The 15446-nt window shown below is 36.0% G+C and overlaps 2 protein-coding genes across 3 annotated transcripts; both read right to left on the minus strand.

Annotated features, from left to right (window-relative positions):
- Positions 1-1817: 1817 nt before the first annotated feature.
- Positions 1818-6271, minus strand: LOC107613260 (gamma-glutamyl hydrolase 2). Of its 2 annotated transcripts, XM_016315183.3 has the most exons (11): positions 5844-6271; positions 5533-5619; positions 5329-5418; positions 5033-5089; positions 4824-4918; positions 3791-3851; positions 3056-3145; positions 2871-2933; positions 2672-2760; positions 2158-2250; positions 1818-2068 (listed from the first exon to the last, which is right to left on the minus strand). In XM_016315183.3, exons 1-11 carry the CDS (start codon positions 6192-6194, stop codon positions 2035-2037), a joined length of 1110 nt encoding a protein of 369 aa, XP_016170669.1. In that variant the 5' UTR covers positions 6195-6271; the 3' UTR covers positions 1818-2034. The 2 variants fall into 2 exon arrangements, with proteins under 2 accessions (XP_016170669.1, XP_016170670.1); XM_016315184.3 differs by lacking the exon at positions 5033-5089 and having other exon boundaries at positions 5844-6269.
- Positions 6272-8922: 2651 nt separating this feature from the next.
- LOC107613261 (sirohydrochlorin ferrochelatase, chloroplastic) lies at positions 8923-11057 on the minus strand. The gene is given in 7 exon segments (XM_016315185.3): positions 8923-9136; positions 9138-9182; positions 9758-9850; positions 9954-10064; positions 10459-10520; positions 10634-10824; positions 10917-11057. Coding segments are annotated over 7 exon segments (609 nt in total). The 5' UTR covers positions 10955-11057; the 3' UTR covers positions 8923-9067.
- Between the last annotated feature and the right edge of the window lie 4389 nt (positions 11058-15446).

Below are 15446 nucleotides of genomic sequence, written 5' to 3' on the forward strand. Positions count from 1 at the left end.
AATACTCCTTATTTCTTCCTGTTTGCAATACTCCATTGTCCTTGAATTCAAAAAGTAGTATGTTTAATTAAGGGAATAGATCATTTTAATTATTAAAAAAAATTGAGAGTGTAAAGTGTGATCTTTAATCTTCTATTATTTTTTCTTTCATATTTATTATTGGTCCCACTTATAAAACTAATTGTGAGAGATCATATTTTACTCCCCTAATTATTAAAAAAAAATAGGGAGAATCTATTTCGTATGTTTAATGGGCCACTTAAGTTCCTCATATTTTTTTTTTGTTATCTTACAAGAAATGTAGTTCAACCGGCATTCCTAAAATATCCTACAAAAAATCAACTTCCTGAATCACTCATTCTTCTTTCATTGATGCATTAACTTAAATTCCTCCTTTCTTTTCACCTTTTTCTTCTTATTGGATAATACCTTTGGAAGAAAAGAATAAAAGTTCAACAACAACAAAGGTATATGAATGCCGTTTGATAGTCCAAAGAGCCAGCAATATTCAAGAAATTGTTGAATTATTATAAAATATAAGAACGAAAACTAGTCATATTGATGATAATGCTACTTTACAGTCTCATTTTTAGTGCAAAGCAATTGAGTATAAATTTAATTCTCTAAACATATCTAAATTATTCAGTGCCATCTAAAGATCTACACAATTGCTAGAGTACTTATTGGCACCAAGTAAGAGAGTTTTTCCTAAAATTTTGTTTGGATAAATACTGGTAATATAATTACTAGAAATAATTACTAGAAATAATACTTTTAAACTCATGAGCAGAAACCACTTGCTAAGACTATTCTGAATCACTTGAACTAACATGAGCATTTAGATTCAATTTATTCCCAACATCATCAACAATCTTCCATCTATTATATGCAATAATAGATATTAGCCAAATCAGAATTAAAGTTATCAAAAACAAAACTTTCATTTGATCTTATACCTCAAGCCCACTTTTTTCTTCCTTGAATTTTTTTTTATCATGCGCAACAATCTAAAGAAATCCAAACTAGTTACTAATTAACATTAAACTAAGATCATTTTCCAGCAATACGAACACACTGTCTAGAAAGTGCGACTTTTTTCTTCCTTGAATTTTTTTTTATCATGCGCAACAATCTAAAGAAATCCAAACTAGTTACTAATTAACATTAAACTAAGATCATTTTCCAGCAATACGAACACACTGTCTAGAAAGTGCCTCACATTTGGCGCCTTTGGGGTCAGCGAGAATGTGCCAAGCCTCAGTAAGGCACGAGTGCGAGCTTCTTGAACTGCTGCTGAGGGAGGAAGAGGTCGCCGGCAAATTTAGAGGAGCTGAACTAGGGGAGGGAGTACCAATCGCAACTTTGAGCGGCAAAGAGGATGTTGGAGATTGCAATGATTTGGTGGGCAACAGTGTGGTGGGAGCGTGGGAGGCAGAGGGCAAAGTTGCAGGCAGTGAAAAAGCAACAATGGAAGTGAATGGCAGTGCACGACTGCACGCAGCCAAGAGAACAAAGGAGAAAATAAGGGAAGGTCGGCAAATAGTGAAGATAATTTGGAAATTAGGGTTTTAAAAGGAGAAAGGAACCAAATTGCATAAAGAAGTTTCTTTTACCACATCAGCTAGCTGTTACAGTGTGATTGTGACAGGAATCAGTTCAGCTCAGTTTTTTTATGACAAGCAATGGTCAAAAAGTGCCTTAAAGACTACTATGAGTCCCGGAGTGCAACTTCGAAGACAAATTTAGATAACTATTTCACAGACCACTTTGAGAGTTAAGTGCAACTTCAGAGACCATTTTAAAGCTTAACTCTAGTCATGATAAATCGAGTGATATCATGTATAATATTATCTAACGTAAGAATTCTAAGGTTGGGGGTATCATTATTAAAAGATATTGTTGAGTAATACAACATGCTAATGAGGATAGCCGAGTAGTTTCTCCTCCTTTGTGCACAAAAATATTATTTCTGAAACATACAGTGATGATAATACATAGTACCCAAAATAGCATCCATTGACTCCTCCATTTTTACTATCTGAAGAGATAAACTTCATCATATCCTTTTCTGCAAGCAGCAAAAAACATCAACATCAATAACTTTATATGCAAATAAAATTGTTTTTTTTTTCCAAAAGATATGTTTATTGGCCGTACCCAGCTTTTCCAACATAAGTAGGACTGTAATTGTAAATAAGATTGTCTCTCACTTCTTGAGCATCTGGTCTTTTTGAGGATTTCCTAGCTTCACTGGAGCCATGTCCACAAAAGAAAATGACATATTAACTTAGATGTTGACAAGTGCATCAGTGTCATGAACCATTTCTCCGAAACATGAGTGATTTTATATCTAACGAAGTGATCATAGCAATGGAGATCAAAAAGGAGAGGCGAGTAGGAATATAAGTGTGAACATGACTTTAATAGCCCGTGCGAAGCATATCATAAGAGCTTCTTCGAGCTTATTTCATTAGAATAAGGACTTGTGTTTGTTGAAAAGTGATAATCAATATATTTCAAGCAACTAAATTGCATCATTATTCACTTCCATTGCATTGGCTTTTATAATTAATTAGTCTCTATGACTATTTAGGTAACCTAATGACTTTCCAGGAACATATATGCATCAGCTATGCTTCACGATATTATTATCAAACCATAGAATACTAACCTGACCAAGAAGCTTGCTGTAGAATGAGTTACCCGAATGGCATCCTCTGTGTGTGGGATATTTGCTGAGCCCCATTCAAAGGCATTTTTCTGGGACATCATATATAAAGGACGTTACATGGTTAGAAAATTGAAATGTGATTTGTCAACTGAAGCTTAAAACACAGAAGCAAACAATGATGGATAAATTTAAGGATCACCTCTGGATGCCATTGAAAGGCAGTGACAGGATAGTTGCGAGATTGCATTGTGGAAACATATACCTAAAACAGTTACTGATCACATCACATTCGTTCTTTAACAAAAAAGTAGCTTTTTCTAAAGAAAAGACATTCTGAGGGGTTTGGAAATCAGCATAAGAACTCATATAGACTAAATTTGATACCTTATCATCTTCATCCTTACATGTTGTCAAGACATCAAAAAAACTGGACAACTTCTTGTTGTTCAAAAGCTTTTCTGGGGATATACCAAACTGTCATGTCCAAAATGAATTGAAATTATTTAACTGAAATCATATGATGAACTTCATCAAATTATATACATATTCTGTTAAATTAACTAATCCTGGAAACATATCATCTTGATGACTGAAAAAATGGCATGCAATGGACAATTCTATCTTCTAGCCTCTGCCTAACATCCAGCTATTGTTTGATTGCTCATTATAACTTTTCTATGCAGCTATATTTGATAGGAAATTGCAGGCCAGGCCACCTTTGATAAGGGCATATATCCCATTCGCCCTCTCCCCCTCACCCTTTTTTTTTTCTGAACACACTTGGCTAATTTTAGAACTTAACATCATTGCTACTTCCTGAGAGAGAAAATAATAAAAGATAGATGAAGTAGACAAATGACTTATTGAATGCCAAAAAGTCAAGCATCTAAATATATTGAATTATAATTAAAATGCCTTGAAGGATTCTATTCATTTTCATTCACCATCCTATGGATGAAACTTTTGACTATAAAATAAGTTGTACATCAAACTCAAAAGAACAAGAATAGTTTAGAACTGGATTCAACCTGAAACTATAAATGGATCAATCAAAATGTGAAATTCAGTACACGGATCATGCAGTGCAATAGATTAATAATAAATATAATAATATCTCACGTGATGATTTTGCATAACAATACAATCTGTACTCAACTTCTTCAACAAGTCTGGAGGAAAACTGCAAGAAAGAGAAGAGAATATGAACTCACAGAGTAACAGATCTCACTTGGTGACTTGAAAAGGTGATACAAAGGCAAGGGCCTATAAATTTAGCTTAAGGGAAATTAAAATTTCAGATTCTCAGGTATACTAATATTTTGTTAAATGATTTCCATGTCCTTTAAAATGAACAGAATGGAGCACAACATTACCTTTTGATGTTTAGGGAAAAACATATAAATGGTAAGAACAGATAAAACCAAATTGCTAGGGGTATCCGCGGATCGGATCGGATCGGATATGGCTAAAATTTCGATCCGATCCGCACTAAAATCATCGGATCGGATCGGATCCAATATCCGCAGTTTTTAAGGTTGGATCCGATCCGATCCGATCCGCACATTTGCGGATCGGATCGGATCGGATATATCCGCAAAGCACAAAAATATTTTTAAAAGCTTATTTTTATTAAAAAAATATCAATAAAATTTATTTTTTCTATTCTTTTAAATATGTTTATTCTTAAAATAATATTAAACATACTTTTTTTGAATAATAAATTAAAATAATTTAACATATATGATAATTATTAGTTAAAATAAAACATAAAAAGAATATTTTACTTATTTATTTCTTTATTTTTGCGGATACGCGGATATGCGGATACCAACACAAAATCCGCAATCCGATCCGATCCGATCCGAAAGCCTTGCGGATCGGATCCATATCCGCAATTTTCGGATCGGATTCGGATAAACACCGCGGATATGCGGATCGGATCCGATCCATGGACACCCCTACAAATTGCAGCTTCAGTGTCATAAATATTAATACATGTTAAAACTTCTGCAAGTAGTGTTTATTGATGATTTAAAATAATGTAGATGATATTCAAGAGAATCTCAAATCGCCCAAGACTCACAAGTAACTCATAACTACTCTTACTGATTCTTACTAATGGTATCCTAACAATACAGTTGATATTGTATACCTTTGAAATAAACTTCCCTCGATATCTGCATTCTCCACAAAATGAAGAGCACTTGCCTGATCTGAAGCACTAAATTCTTCAAGAATATTATTGTCCTATTATCAATAAAAAAAAACAGCTAAACTTGTAAAAAGCCAAAAACAGAAACGATTGAAATGTTATGTCAGAACTTTCAAAAATGTTCTGAACATGTCATGAACAAGGTTCACCAGGTTGAAGCAGGGGCCTAATTTTCCGAATATCATGGTGTGTTGCGAATTTGAAATCTAGTCCAAGAAAAACTACAAACATTAAACAGCAAATGTTCATAAGATATCATAAGAAATAAAGTTTATGAACTAAATTCTCCGAGAGCAACTTAAGCAGAAAGCAATCCTGTGCCTAAATCCGGTCTCGTATATGTACGAGTCCTTCTAGAATTTCCTAGTGACTTGCCTAGGCAGTCTACCTCTTTTGAAAGAGTGATTTTATAATGAGTCAGAAGCACAAACATAGCATTACTTACCCCGCTTACAATCATTGTTATGAGTTCAAAACCTAAGCAGATGGCATATAATGGGAAATGTTCTCCACCATCATTTCTCTCCAACACTTTCTGCACATCATTTAAATAATAATTCAGAACTAAGCTTCTTACAATAACAAAGACAAAATTGAAAGTGAAACTTCTAAATTCACATTACTACTATCACTAAGATGAGCAATTGACCTTAAAGATTCTCCTAACAGTTTCAAAGTATTGACCATCCTTGGCCCATCCACCTGTGAAGAGCACCCCGTTTACCAAATCCAGCTTCTGCAAAGTAAACAAAATTTCATCATCAATCAAAATCATTTACTCAAGGATTTCAACTTAATTGAATAAATATAATGAACAAGATTTACTCTTTTGGATATAGTAGTATTAATAAAGCTTTACAAAATCATGAATAATGATAGCATGGATTTGAAATCTTTAGATTCTTAAGATTTGTTTCTTTAACATGTAAGTAAAATTGCAAAATTAGAGAGCAATAATGCCTTGAGAAGTTTTTGGGGAGACTCGTTGTAGACAAGGGGAATAACTCTGGCTCCACCAGCTTCGACGAATTTGACGTAGGATGCGGGGATGTTGGAGACGGCGGAGGAGTTGGAGAGGCGGCCGGAAGCACCGTCACCGGGGTGGGTGACGATTCCGATGACAGGTTGGTAGTAGAGGTTGGGGTTAGGAGCTGGACAAGAAGAAGAAGAAGTGTGGTGGTGTCGGTGAGTTGGTTGAAGAATGATGATGTTGTTGTTGGAAGAGTGAGAGTAGAGAATGGAGTTGAAAAAGACGAAGAAGAAGAAGAGAGCGAGGAAGAGAATCCGGCGAGACCAGGTGGGAATTGCCATGGTGAGACACAAGGGGATTCATCAATGCACTTAAACAGGACCCTCTTTATTCCTTCCAACTTCCAACAACTACGCTTATTGCTCTCTTGTTAATTCCACTCGTTTCTATAAATTATTATTTTTTAAATAATATTATGAGAAAAGGACAAATAGGTCTCTGTCTTTTTGTCCTGCGGACATTTTTATCCCTAACCATTGAAAAATACTTTTAAGTTCCTGACCTTCACAAAATTTGGACAGATCAGTCCTTGACGGAGACATTTGGACGGATCAGTCCTTGACGGAGACATTTGGACGGAGGGACTGATCTGTCCAAATTTTGTGAAAGTCAGGAACTTAAAAGTATTTTTCAATAGTCAAAAACAAAAATGTCCGCTGAACAAAAGGTCAAGGATCTATTTGTCTTTTTCTCTAATATTATTTATTTGATCGCAAAACTCACTGTTATTTTTCAAAAATATTTTGCCTACTTGGTTACTTGTCATGTTCCATAACTCATCTAGTCATGTTAATCATTAGAGTAAGATTTAGATTGATTGTCATTTGAGTTTTAGTTGCATACTTGCTTTAAGTTAATTTTAAAGGTGAAATCTTCTCTCCTCTATAATCTTATAATTACAAATTAAATTATTTTGAAATTAGTTACCACAAAATACATTGCTTTAAGAATATTGCAATTGCACACAACTTTAGCCTAAATTGATATTCAAAGAAATGGGTAATTTTGTTATGTATCCTCAAAAAAGTCATAAAAAATCATCTTACCAAATAGGACAGACAATGAGTAGGACAAAGATTAGAATTTATCCTAATTCTATTAGTTGATTGAAAACTTTTTTAAAATTTAATTTTATTTCTTGCATCCTAAGGAGTGTGTTTAATTTGTATTTTTATTTTTTGTTTTTATTTTCAGTGTTTTTTAATTTTTGAATTTTATGAAAGAAAAAGTGAAAATAATAAAATTTTGTTTTCTTTTCTTATCTCTTTTTTTTTTCACAAAATTTAAAAAATAGAAATAGAAAATAAAAATGCAAACCAAACGCACCCTAAAGTTTTTTATCTTATCCTACTCACACGAAAATCAAAATTTTCCAAGCAAATATAAAATGAGTTGAATTTTGATGCACTGACAGTGTAAAACATTTCACACAGTCGTACAATCACATCTGTTACCATTCTCGCGGTCAATGTAAGAGATAATTATTTTTATTAATATGACATTATATAATTGGATGCACGTGTAAAACTATTTTACACAGATTAAATTAAATTCATATAAAATTCAATCATTCTATTTCATACATATTAATAAAATAAAAAAAATAAAAACTAAGTTCAAATTAAAATTAAAAACAATAAAATCTAAAAAAAATTTAACCTAAAATTACAAATAATATAATCATCAAGTTCTTAATAAAATTAAAATAACACAAACAAAGATAAATGTCTTGTCACTCTTTTTAAGTTCTTGCAATATTACTCTTTAAATAACAAATGTATTAAATTAATAATTTAAACGATTTGCTTAGTGATTGTTTTGAGTTTTTACAAGAAAGATGTTGTGGGAGTTCAACACCCACTTCTTTCACTACATATATAATTTTTAAATATATATTATATAGTATAAAATATATTAGGGGTACGGATAGGATGGGATAGAATATACTCTAAAACCGCACCCGATCCTACTCACAAGCAAATCTGCACCGCACCCTACCCTACCCGCAGCAGATTCTGATAGGGTTGGGTAACTACGGGTAGGATTAGGGGTGGCAAGCGGGGAAGCCCGCCCCGCCCTGTCCCGCCCCGCCAGAAGCCCGCCCTTTGGCGGGCTGGTCCGTCCCGCCCCGCCTAGTGAGACGGTCCCAGAATCCTAGCCCACCCCGCCTAACGGGGGCTGGCGGGCCGACGGGCTAAGCCAGCCAAATAACCTCTTTTTTTACTTTTTTTTTTTTACTTTTAACTATTAAATAATATATATAAAGGCATAAAAAAATCTCTCCTATTTTTTACTTTTAACTATTATAATTTCTAAAAGTATAAACAAATTATAATTTTTATATTCACAAACATTAAAGTCTTTGTAATTATAAATATCTAATAAATATAATTATAAACTAAGTTTTCATCCAAAACATAATTATAAATATTGTTCCCAAAACAAAATAAACATAATCCAAAACATAATTATAAATATTATCTCTAAAACAAAATAAATATAATCCAAAATATTCAATTTTCATCTTCATTCTTTTGTAAGTTAGGTTGGGAGAAGTTGGATTTTGGTAAAAAAAATTGTAAAAATACCCCTTGCTAAAAAAATTCTAAGCCCGGCGGGGAAGCCCGCCCCGCCCCCGCCAAAGCCCGCAGTTTAAGCGGTGCGGGTTAGGCGGACTTTTACTATTTGACGGTCCCAAATTTCCAGCCCAGCCCACCTTTTTTGGCGGGTTACGTGGGACGGCCCCAGCGGGTTTAGGCCCGTTTGCCACCCCTAGGTAGGATAGGGTACATATTGCCGGCCCTAGCCATAGACCAAGTTCAACTGCATCCGTAAGAATATAGATTATACAAAGAATTCAATCAATGTTACAACTTTGCTTATGCAAGCAATAGTTTCAATATTATTGCCTTGGCAATTATTTTTCATTGAACAAATTGAACTTAAACTTTTGGAAATCATCATGATATAAGAGGAGAAGATCCTTGTGACTCACTGATCATATCACTTTCAAGGTATCATATCCAACCATGATTATGAAACCATCTTGATTCTTCTGAACCAGGCTATTGCCAACATCTACATGTGCTCCCTTGATGTCAGTTTGGTTAGTTGCAACCCAGTTTATAAAATCCCCTTGACTTTCAACCCTGCTTCATGAATTATAGAGCCTGCATTTTCCAGTCCCAGCACAAACAGAACAGTCTTCGGCATCTCCGGATATGTGCTTCAGCCTTCAAGCAATGCTTGATCCTATCATTCACAACGTCCTGCGGCACAGGAGTGTTCAAGTTCCACATGACAGTTATAATGAAACATAGATCCATTATTTGGTACTTCCTTTTTAAGAATATTGCAATTGCCTGATTCAGAATGGCCTCCAATAAACAAGGAAAGAATAGCAGAAGAGGAAAAACGGTATGAACCCTTGCCAAAATCAATGCTTATGCTTGGCAAAAGCAGGATAAATGATATAATACTGATTCAACTTTTTATGGTCATTGTTGAGTTATGCCGTTGGATTTCAATCTGTTACAATGCTCATGATCATGGTTTATCTGTTAAGAACGTCCAACAAAGCATGATATTCCCTAACTAACCAGATGCCTAAGGAGCACTTCCCATAAGAGAGAAATCTCATCCATTAAACAACTCCAATTGAAATAAAACCATTTTAATGATCACTTTTGAAACATGATACTTTTAGGAATTTTAATTAAATCAGAGTTGTTTTGTTCACCATGATATAAAATTGTTATCAAACTTGAAACACGAGGAAACAGAATTTATATAACTCAACTCGTGACAGCAAACATGACATTCTGAAATGTACAAGAGTTCATACCACAAGTAGCTCATGCAGTCCAAGGGGTGCGGTTACAATGTATGACACGCCAGGGTGCTCCTTTGCTGCCTCTGCACTTAAAGAAGGAATATCCTATACATAATACAGTGTAGAGTTTTAAGAATTTTGCCATTTTCTGAAAGCTTCAATCTTCATCAAGTTGAAGAATCACAACAGCAACTTTACAACAGCCTACCTGATTCCAATGCCTTCCAGGAGAGAGGAAAAAGGGGCTGATAACAACACGTTGTGCACCTTGTTCGACACAAGATTGAAAGGCATCTCTAATTGATGGTTCTGCTAACTCCTAAAAATGTATATATATTATGAAACATTAAGAATTTCCCCCAGCCATCCAAATTACAATATTGTCATAAAATGAAAAGGAAAAGGATGTTGATTTATGCACCATGAAGAAAATTGTTAACACTATTTATACCTCTATGAGCCAAATCTAGCTGCCTGATCAAACCATGAAAGAAAAGAGAAAGAAGCTTTATCTCTTTTTTACTTCATGTTGGGAAAAGGCAAGTCTCATTGCCATTGACAAACAAACAACCTAAGTAAAATGCTAACAGTCTCATTCCAACATTAGAAATAGTTCATCAGCTAACATTTCTATAAATCTATGTTTTTCTTTACCTGATAACATCTTACAAATAAAATTTAAGAAATATATATATAGGAAATTAGTAAATTACCATATGAGCAGGCTCCACAATCTCGTAAGCGGTTTTATGTTTAAACATCTTCACAAATTCATCTGACATCAAAAACCAAAACCAAAACCAATTTTATACCTCAAATTATATATTCCCAAAGTACAATAACAGTGGTAGTAGGAGTAATTAAACTAAGACAAAGAACCGAGCTTACTAAGCAAGAGATTGGACTCTCTTCGACGCGACCCATGATCCACAATTATCACTGCCTCACCATCACCAGCCCCACCATTGCTTTTAGCTCTCAGACACAATACTCTGCTTAAAGTTTGAGTCTTTGGTGACAAAATTGAGGTTTTGAAGGATACCCATATCGTGTTCGTTCCTGTTTCACTTGTAGAAAGTCTGTAGCAATAACAAGAACACCACCAACGGAAGTAAGAGAATAAAAAAGAAAAAGTTCTTCTCCAAAAGAAAAAGGGGAATGGAGGAAGTACCTTGTGAAGGGAAGGGAAGGAAGTGAAAGAGAATTCATTGGCACATCAAATGACTAAAAAGTGTCTTCTTTTTAGTTTGGGACTTTGGAGATAGCCTCATTCGGTCATTCCCTCTTCTCTCACTAATTTTGGGTTTAGTAATGCAAGTCTGACTTTTTTTTTTTTGCTCGATTTATTAAGATTACAAATATGAAAACTTCAAATTAGTTTTAAAAAACTTTAGTCAAATATTTTATTCTTTACCAAATGTTAATTATTAAAATTTTAATCAGCAAATCTCATATTTTCTCAATTAGTGATAGTGCTCAATTGCTTTCACAAAGATGCTTCCAACTCTATTTTTAACGAAAGAAACTAAAATTGTTTCCCAAGTTGGCAAATGAGGCAATGACCCCCAAGTAACAAGAATTTCAACCAATCTGAACTTTTGATCTCTTACTTCCAGAGCAGCCAGGAATTGTTGAAGGTTGCGCATGAGAACGGGGAAAGAATGCATGGGATAGGAAAATCAGAGAGAAGAAGGAGTGAAAATGTGAACTTGTATTAAATGATGAATCACACTTTTACATAACTGACCTTCCTATATTTATACAAAGCTAACTAACTACTGATTAGCATAAATATCTAACTACTCTAATCAATTTTCTCTAACTAACTATCAGCAGACTCTCTTGTTAAGTAACACCCTCCCTTAAGTTTGGAGTGCTGACCGCGAAGATGTTCAGCAGCCCAAGCTTACTATGGATGTAATGGAAAGGACCTGGTACTAGTGGCTTAGTTAAAATGTCTGCAACCTGCTCATGTGTAGAGATAGGTAGCAGATTAATCACGCCTTCTTGTAGTTTGTCGCGGACAATGTGGCAATCCGCTTTGATATGCTTTGTCCGCTCATGGAAGACTGGATTAGTGGCTATATACACAACAGACTTGCTATCACAGTAAATGTTCGTTGCCTTCTGAAGTGGTGTGCCAAGTTCCTGAAGAACATAACTCAACCATTGGACCTTCCTAGTTGCAAGCGCCAACACCCTATATTTTGCCTCGGAGGAGGAAGCAGCGACTATAAGTTGCTTCTTGCTCTTCCAACTAACAAAAGATGATCCAAGGTAAAAGAAATAGGATGAGATCGACCTCCTGGAGTCAGGACACCCTGCCCAGTCCGAGTCTGAGAAGCCTGTGAGATTCAAGTATGATTTGGCTGAGAAGAAAAAGACAGCAGCTGGGGATCCTGTCACATACCTCAATATTCGATGAGCAGCTCGCAAATGCTCTGTGATAAACCACTATTTTATGGTTTATCTTGTGCTCAATTGAGTGGTTTTATCAAGTCCTTACCCACTTATTCATATGATTTGCATGATTTTACAATTCCTTCCTAAGTTTGTTCTATGGTTGAAAACTTGCCTCCTAGAGATCTTTAATTTGTGTATTTTAATTCTCTTTTATACCATTCGATGCCGTGATCCGTGTGTTAAATGTTTCAGGCTTTATAGGGCAGGAATGGCTTAGAAAATGGAGAGGAAGCTTGCAAAAATGGAAGGAACACAAGAAACTAAGGAGATGACCAGCGAGCATCGACGCACACGCATGGCTCACGCGAGCGCGTGATATGAAGAAATTTGCAGCAACGCATGCGCGTGCCTGACGCGTACGCGTGACACGCCAAAACGACTAGCGACGTGTACGCGTGACTGACGCGTACGCGTGACATGCGCAATCTGCAGAATTAACAGAAGACGCTGGGGACGATTTTGGGCCGCGTTTTGACCCAGTTTTTGGCCCAGAAACACAGACTAAAGCCAGGGAACATGCAGAGACTCAACACACATTCTCATTAGGATAGTTTTTAGGTTTTTAGATCTGAATCTAGAGAGAAATTACTCTACCTCTAGGTTTTCTTTACATTCATAGTTTATTAGTTTTATGCTTTTGCTTTTGGATATTGAAGAGTCATCACCTCCGTTGAAGATACTATTCTAGTTTGTTTCCTTACTTACTCTTTTATTTATTCCATATTCTTAATTCTTGTTTAGAGTGGTAATTGGATTATTGTAGATTTATTAATGCAAAGGATTACTTTTATCTTTAATTTATTTTCTTTCAAGCTTTATTTTATTTAATTTATCAATGTCTTCTTCTTAGGTTTTTATGAGCGTTATATCCATGTCAATGGAGTAGATTTCCCACTTGACATGGGGGTTGATTAAGAGGAGACACTTGAGTTGGAATGCTCAAGTGCTTAGTTAAATTGGAAGTTGTTGGCTAATTCTGTATTTACTAACGCTAGACCTTCCCAAGGGAGAGGACTAAGATTTGCGAATAAGAGTTAGCTCAATCACTTGACTTTCCTTTATTTAGTAAGGGTTAACTAAGTGAAAATAACAACCTCTTTATACTACACTTGAGAAAATTCCAACAAGGATAGAACTTCCAATTGATCATTGGTAGCACGAATCACGAATCACACTTTTCACAACGCGTGCCACTGACCAGCAAGTGCACTGGGTCGTCCAAGTAATACCTTACGTGAGTAAGGGTCGAATCCCACGGAGATTGTTGGTTTGAAGCAATCTATGGTTATCTTGTAAATCTTAGTCAGGAAGTCAATTATGTTTATCAATTGAATTGTGAATAACCAGTAGAGCATAAATTAAAAGTTACTTGTTGTGCAGTAATGGAGAATATGTTGGAGTTTTGGAGATGCTTTGTCTTCTGAATCTCTGCTTTCCCCTGTCTTCTTGTTCACGCACGCACGTCCCCCTATGGCAAGCTGTGTGTTGGTGGATCACCGTTGTCAATGGCTACCTTCCATCCTTCCAGTGAATACTACGCTCACGCGCTCTGTCACAGCACGGCTAATCACCGGTTGGTTCTCGATCCGGTTGGAATAGGATTTACTATCCTTTTTCGTCTGTCACTAACGCCCAGCCTTCAGGAGTTTGAAGCTCGTCACAGTCATTCAATCTTTGAATCCTACTCGGAATACCACAGACAAGGTTTAGACTTTCCGGATTCTCATGAATGCCGCCATCAGTTCTAGCTTATACCACGGAGATTCTGATTAAGGAATCTAAGAGATACTCATTCAATCGGATATAGAACGGAGGTGGTTGTCAGGCACACGTTCATGGTTTGAGGAAGGTGATGAATGTCACGGATCATCACCTTCATCACAGTTAAGCGCGAATGAACATCTTAGATAAGAACAAGCGTGTTTGAATGGAAAACAGAAATACTTGCATTAATTCATCGAGACACAGCAGAGCTCCTCACCCCCAACAATGGGGTTTAGAGACTCATGCCGTCAGAGAATACAAAGTTTAGATCTGAAATGTCATGAGATACAAAATAAGTCTCTAAATGTTGTTTTTATACTAAACTAGTAGCCTAGGGTTACAAAATATGAGTGGACTATGATGGATGATGCAGATATCCACTTCTGGGGCCCACTTGGTGTGCCGGGGCCCACTTGGTGTGTGCTGGGGCTGAGATTTCGTGCAGAGGCCATTTGTGGAGTTGAACGCCAGTTTTTATGCCAGTTTGGGCGTTCAACTCCAGTTTTTGATCCTTTTCTGGCGCTGGACGCCAGAATTGGGCAGAGAGCTGGCGTTGAACGCCAGTTTACGTCGTCTATCCTTGTGCAAAGTATGGACTATTATATATTGCTGGAAAGCCCTGGATGTCTACTTTCCAACGCAATTGGAAGCATGCCATTTCGAGTTCTGTAGCTCCAGAAAATCCACTTTGAGTGCAGGGAGGTCAGAATCCAACAGCATCAGCAGTCCTTTTTCAACCTGAATCAGATTTTTGCTCAGCTCCTTCAATTTCAGCCAGAAAAATACCTGAAATTACAGAAAAACACACAACTCATAGTAAAGTCCAGAAATATGAATTTTTCCTAAAAACTACTAGAAATAGACTAAAAACTAACTAAAACATACTCTAAACTATATGAAATTATCCCCAAAAAGCGTATAAAATATCCGCTCATCACAACACCAAACTTAAACTGTTGCTTGTCCTCAAGCAACTAGACAAATAAAATAGAAGACTAATAGGTTGAGAAGCAATAATATCTCAGAGTTTTTGATTGAAGCTCAGATCCTAATTAGATGAGCGGGACTAGTAGCTTTTTGCTTCTGAACAGTTTTGGCATCTCACTTTATCCATTGAAGCTCAGAGTGATTGGCATCTATAGGAACTCAGAATTCAGATAGTGTTATTGATTCTCTTGGTTCAGTGTGATGATTCTTGAACACAGCTTCTTTACGAGTCTTGGCCGTGGCCCTAAGCACTTTGTTTTCCAGTATTACTACCGGATACATAAATGCCACAGACACATAATTGGGTGAACCTTTTCAGATTGTGACTCAGCTTTGCTAAAGTCCCCAATTAGAGGTGTCCAGAGTTCTTAAGCACACTCTTCTTTTTGCTTTGGACCTTGACTTTAACCGCTCAGTCTCAAGTTTTCACTTGACACCTTCACGCCACAAGCACATGGTTAGGGACAGCTTGGTTTAGCCACTTAGA

Source organism: Arachis ipaensis, chromosome B8 (genome assembly GCF_059453495.1).
Source record: "Arachis ipaensis isolate K30076 ecotype BB chromosome B8, ASM5945349v1, whole genome shotgun sequence".
Taxonomy (NCBI): domain Eukaryota; kingdom Viridiplantae; phylum Streptophyta; class Magnoliopsida; order Fabales; family Fabaceae; genus Arachis; species Arachis ipaensis.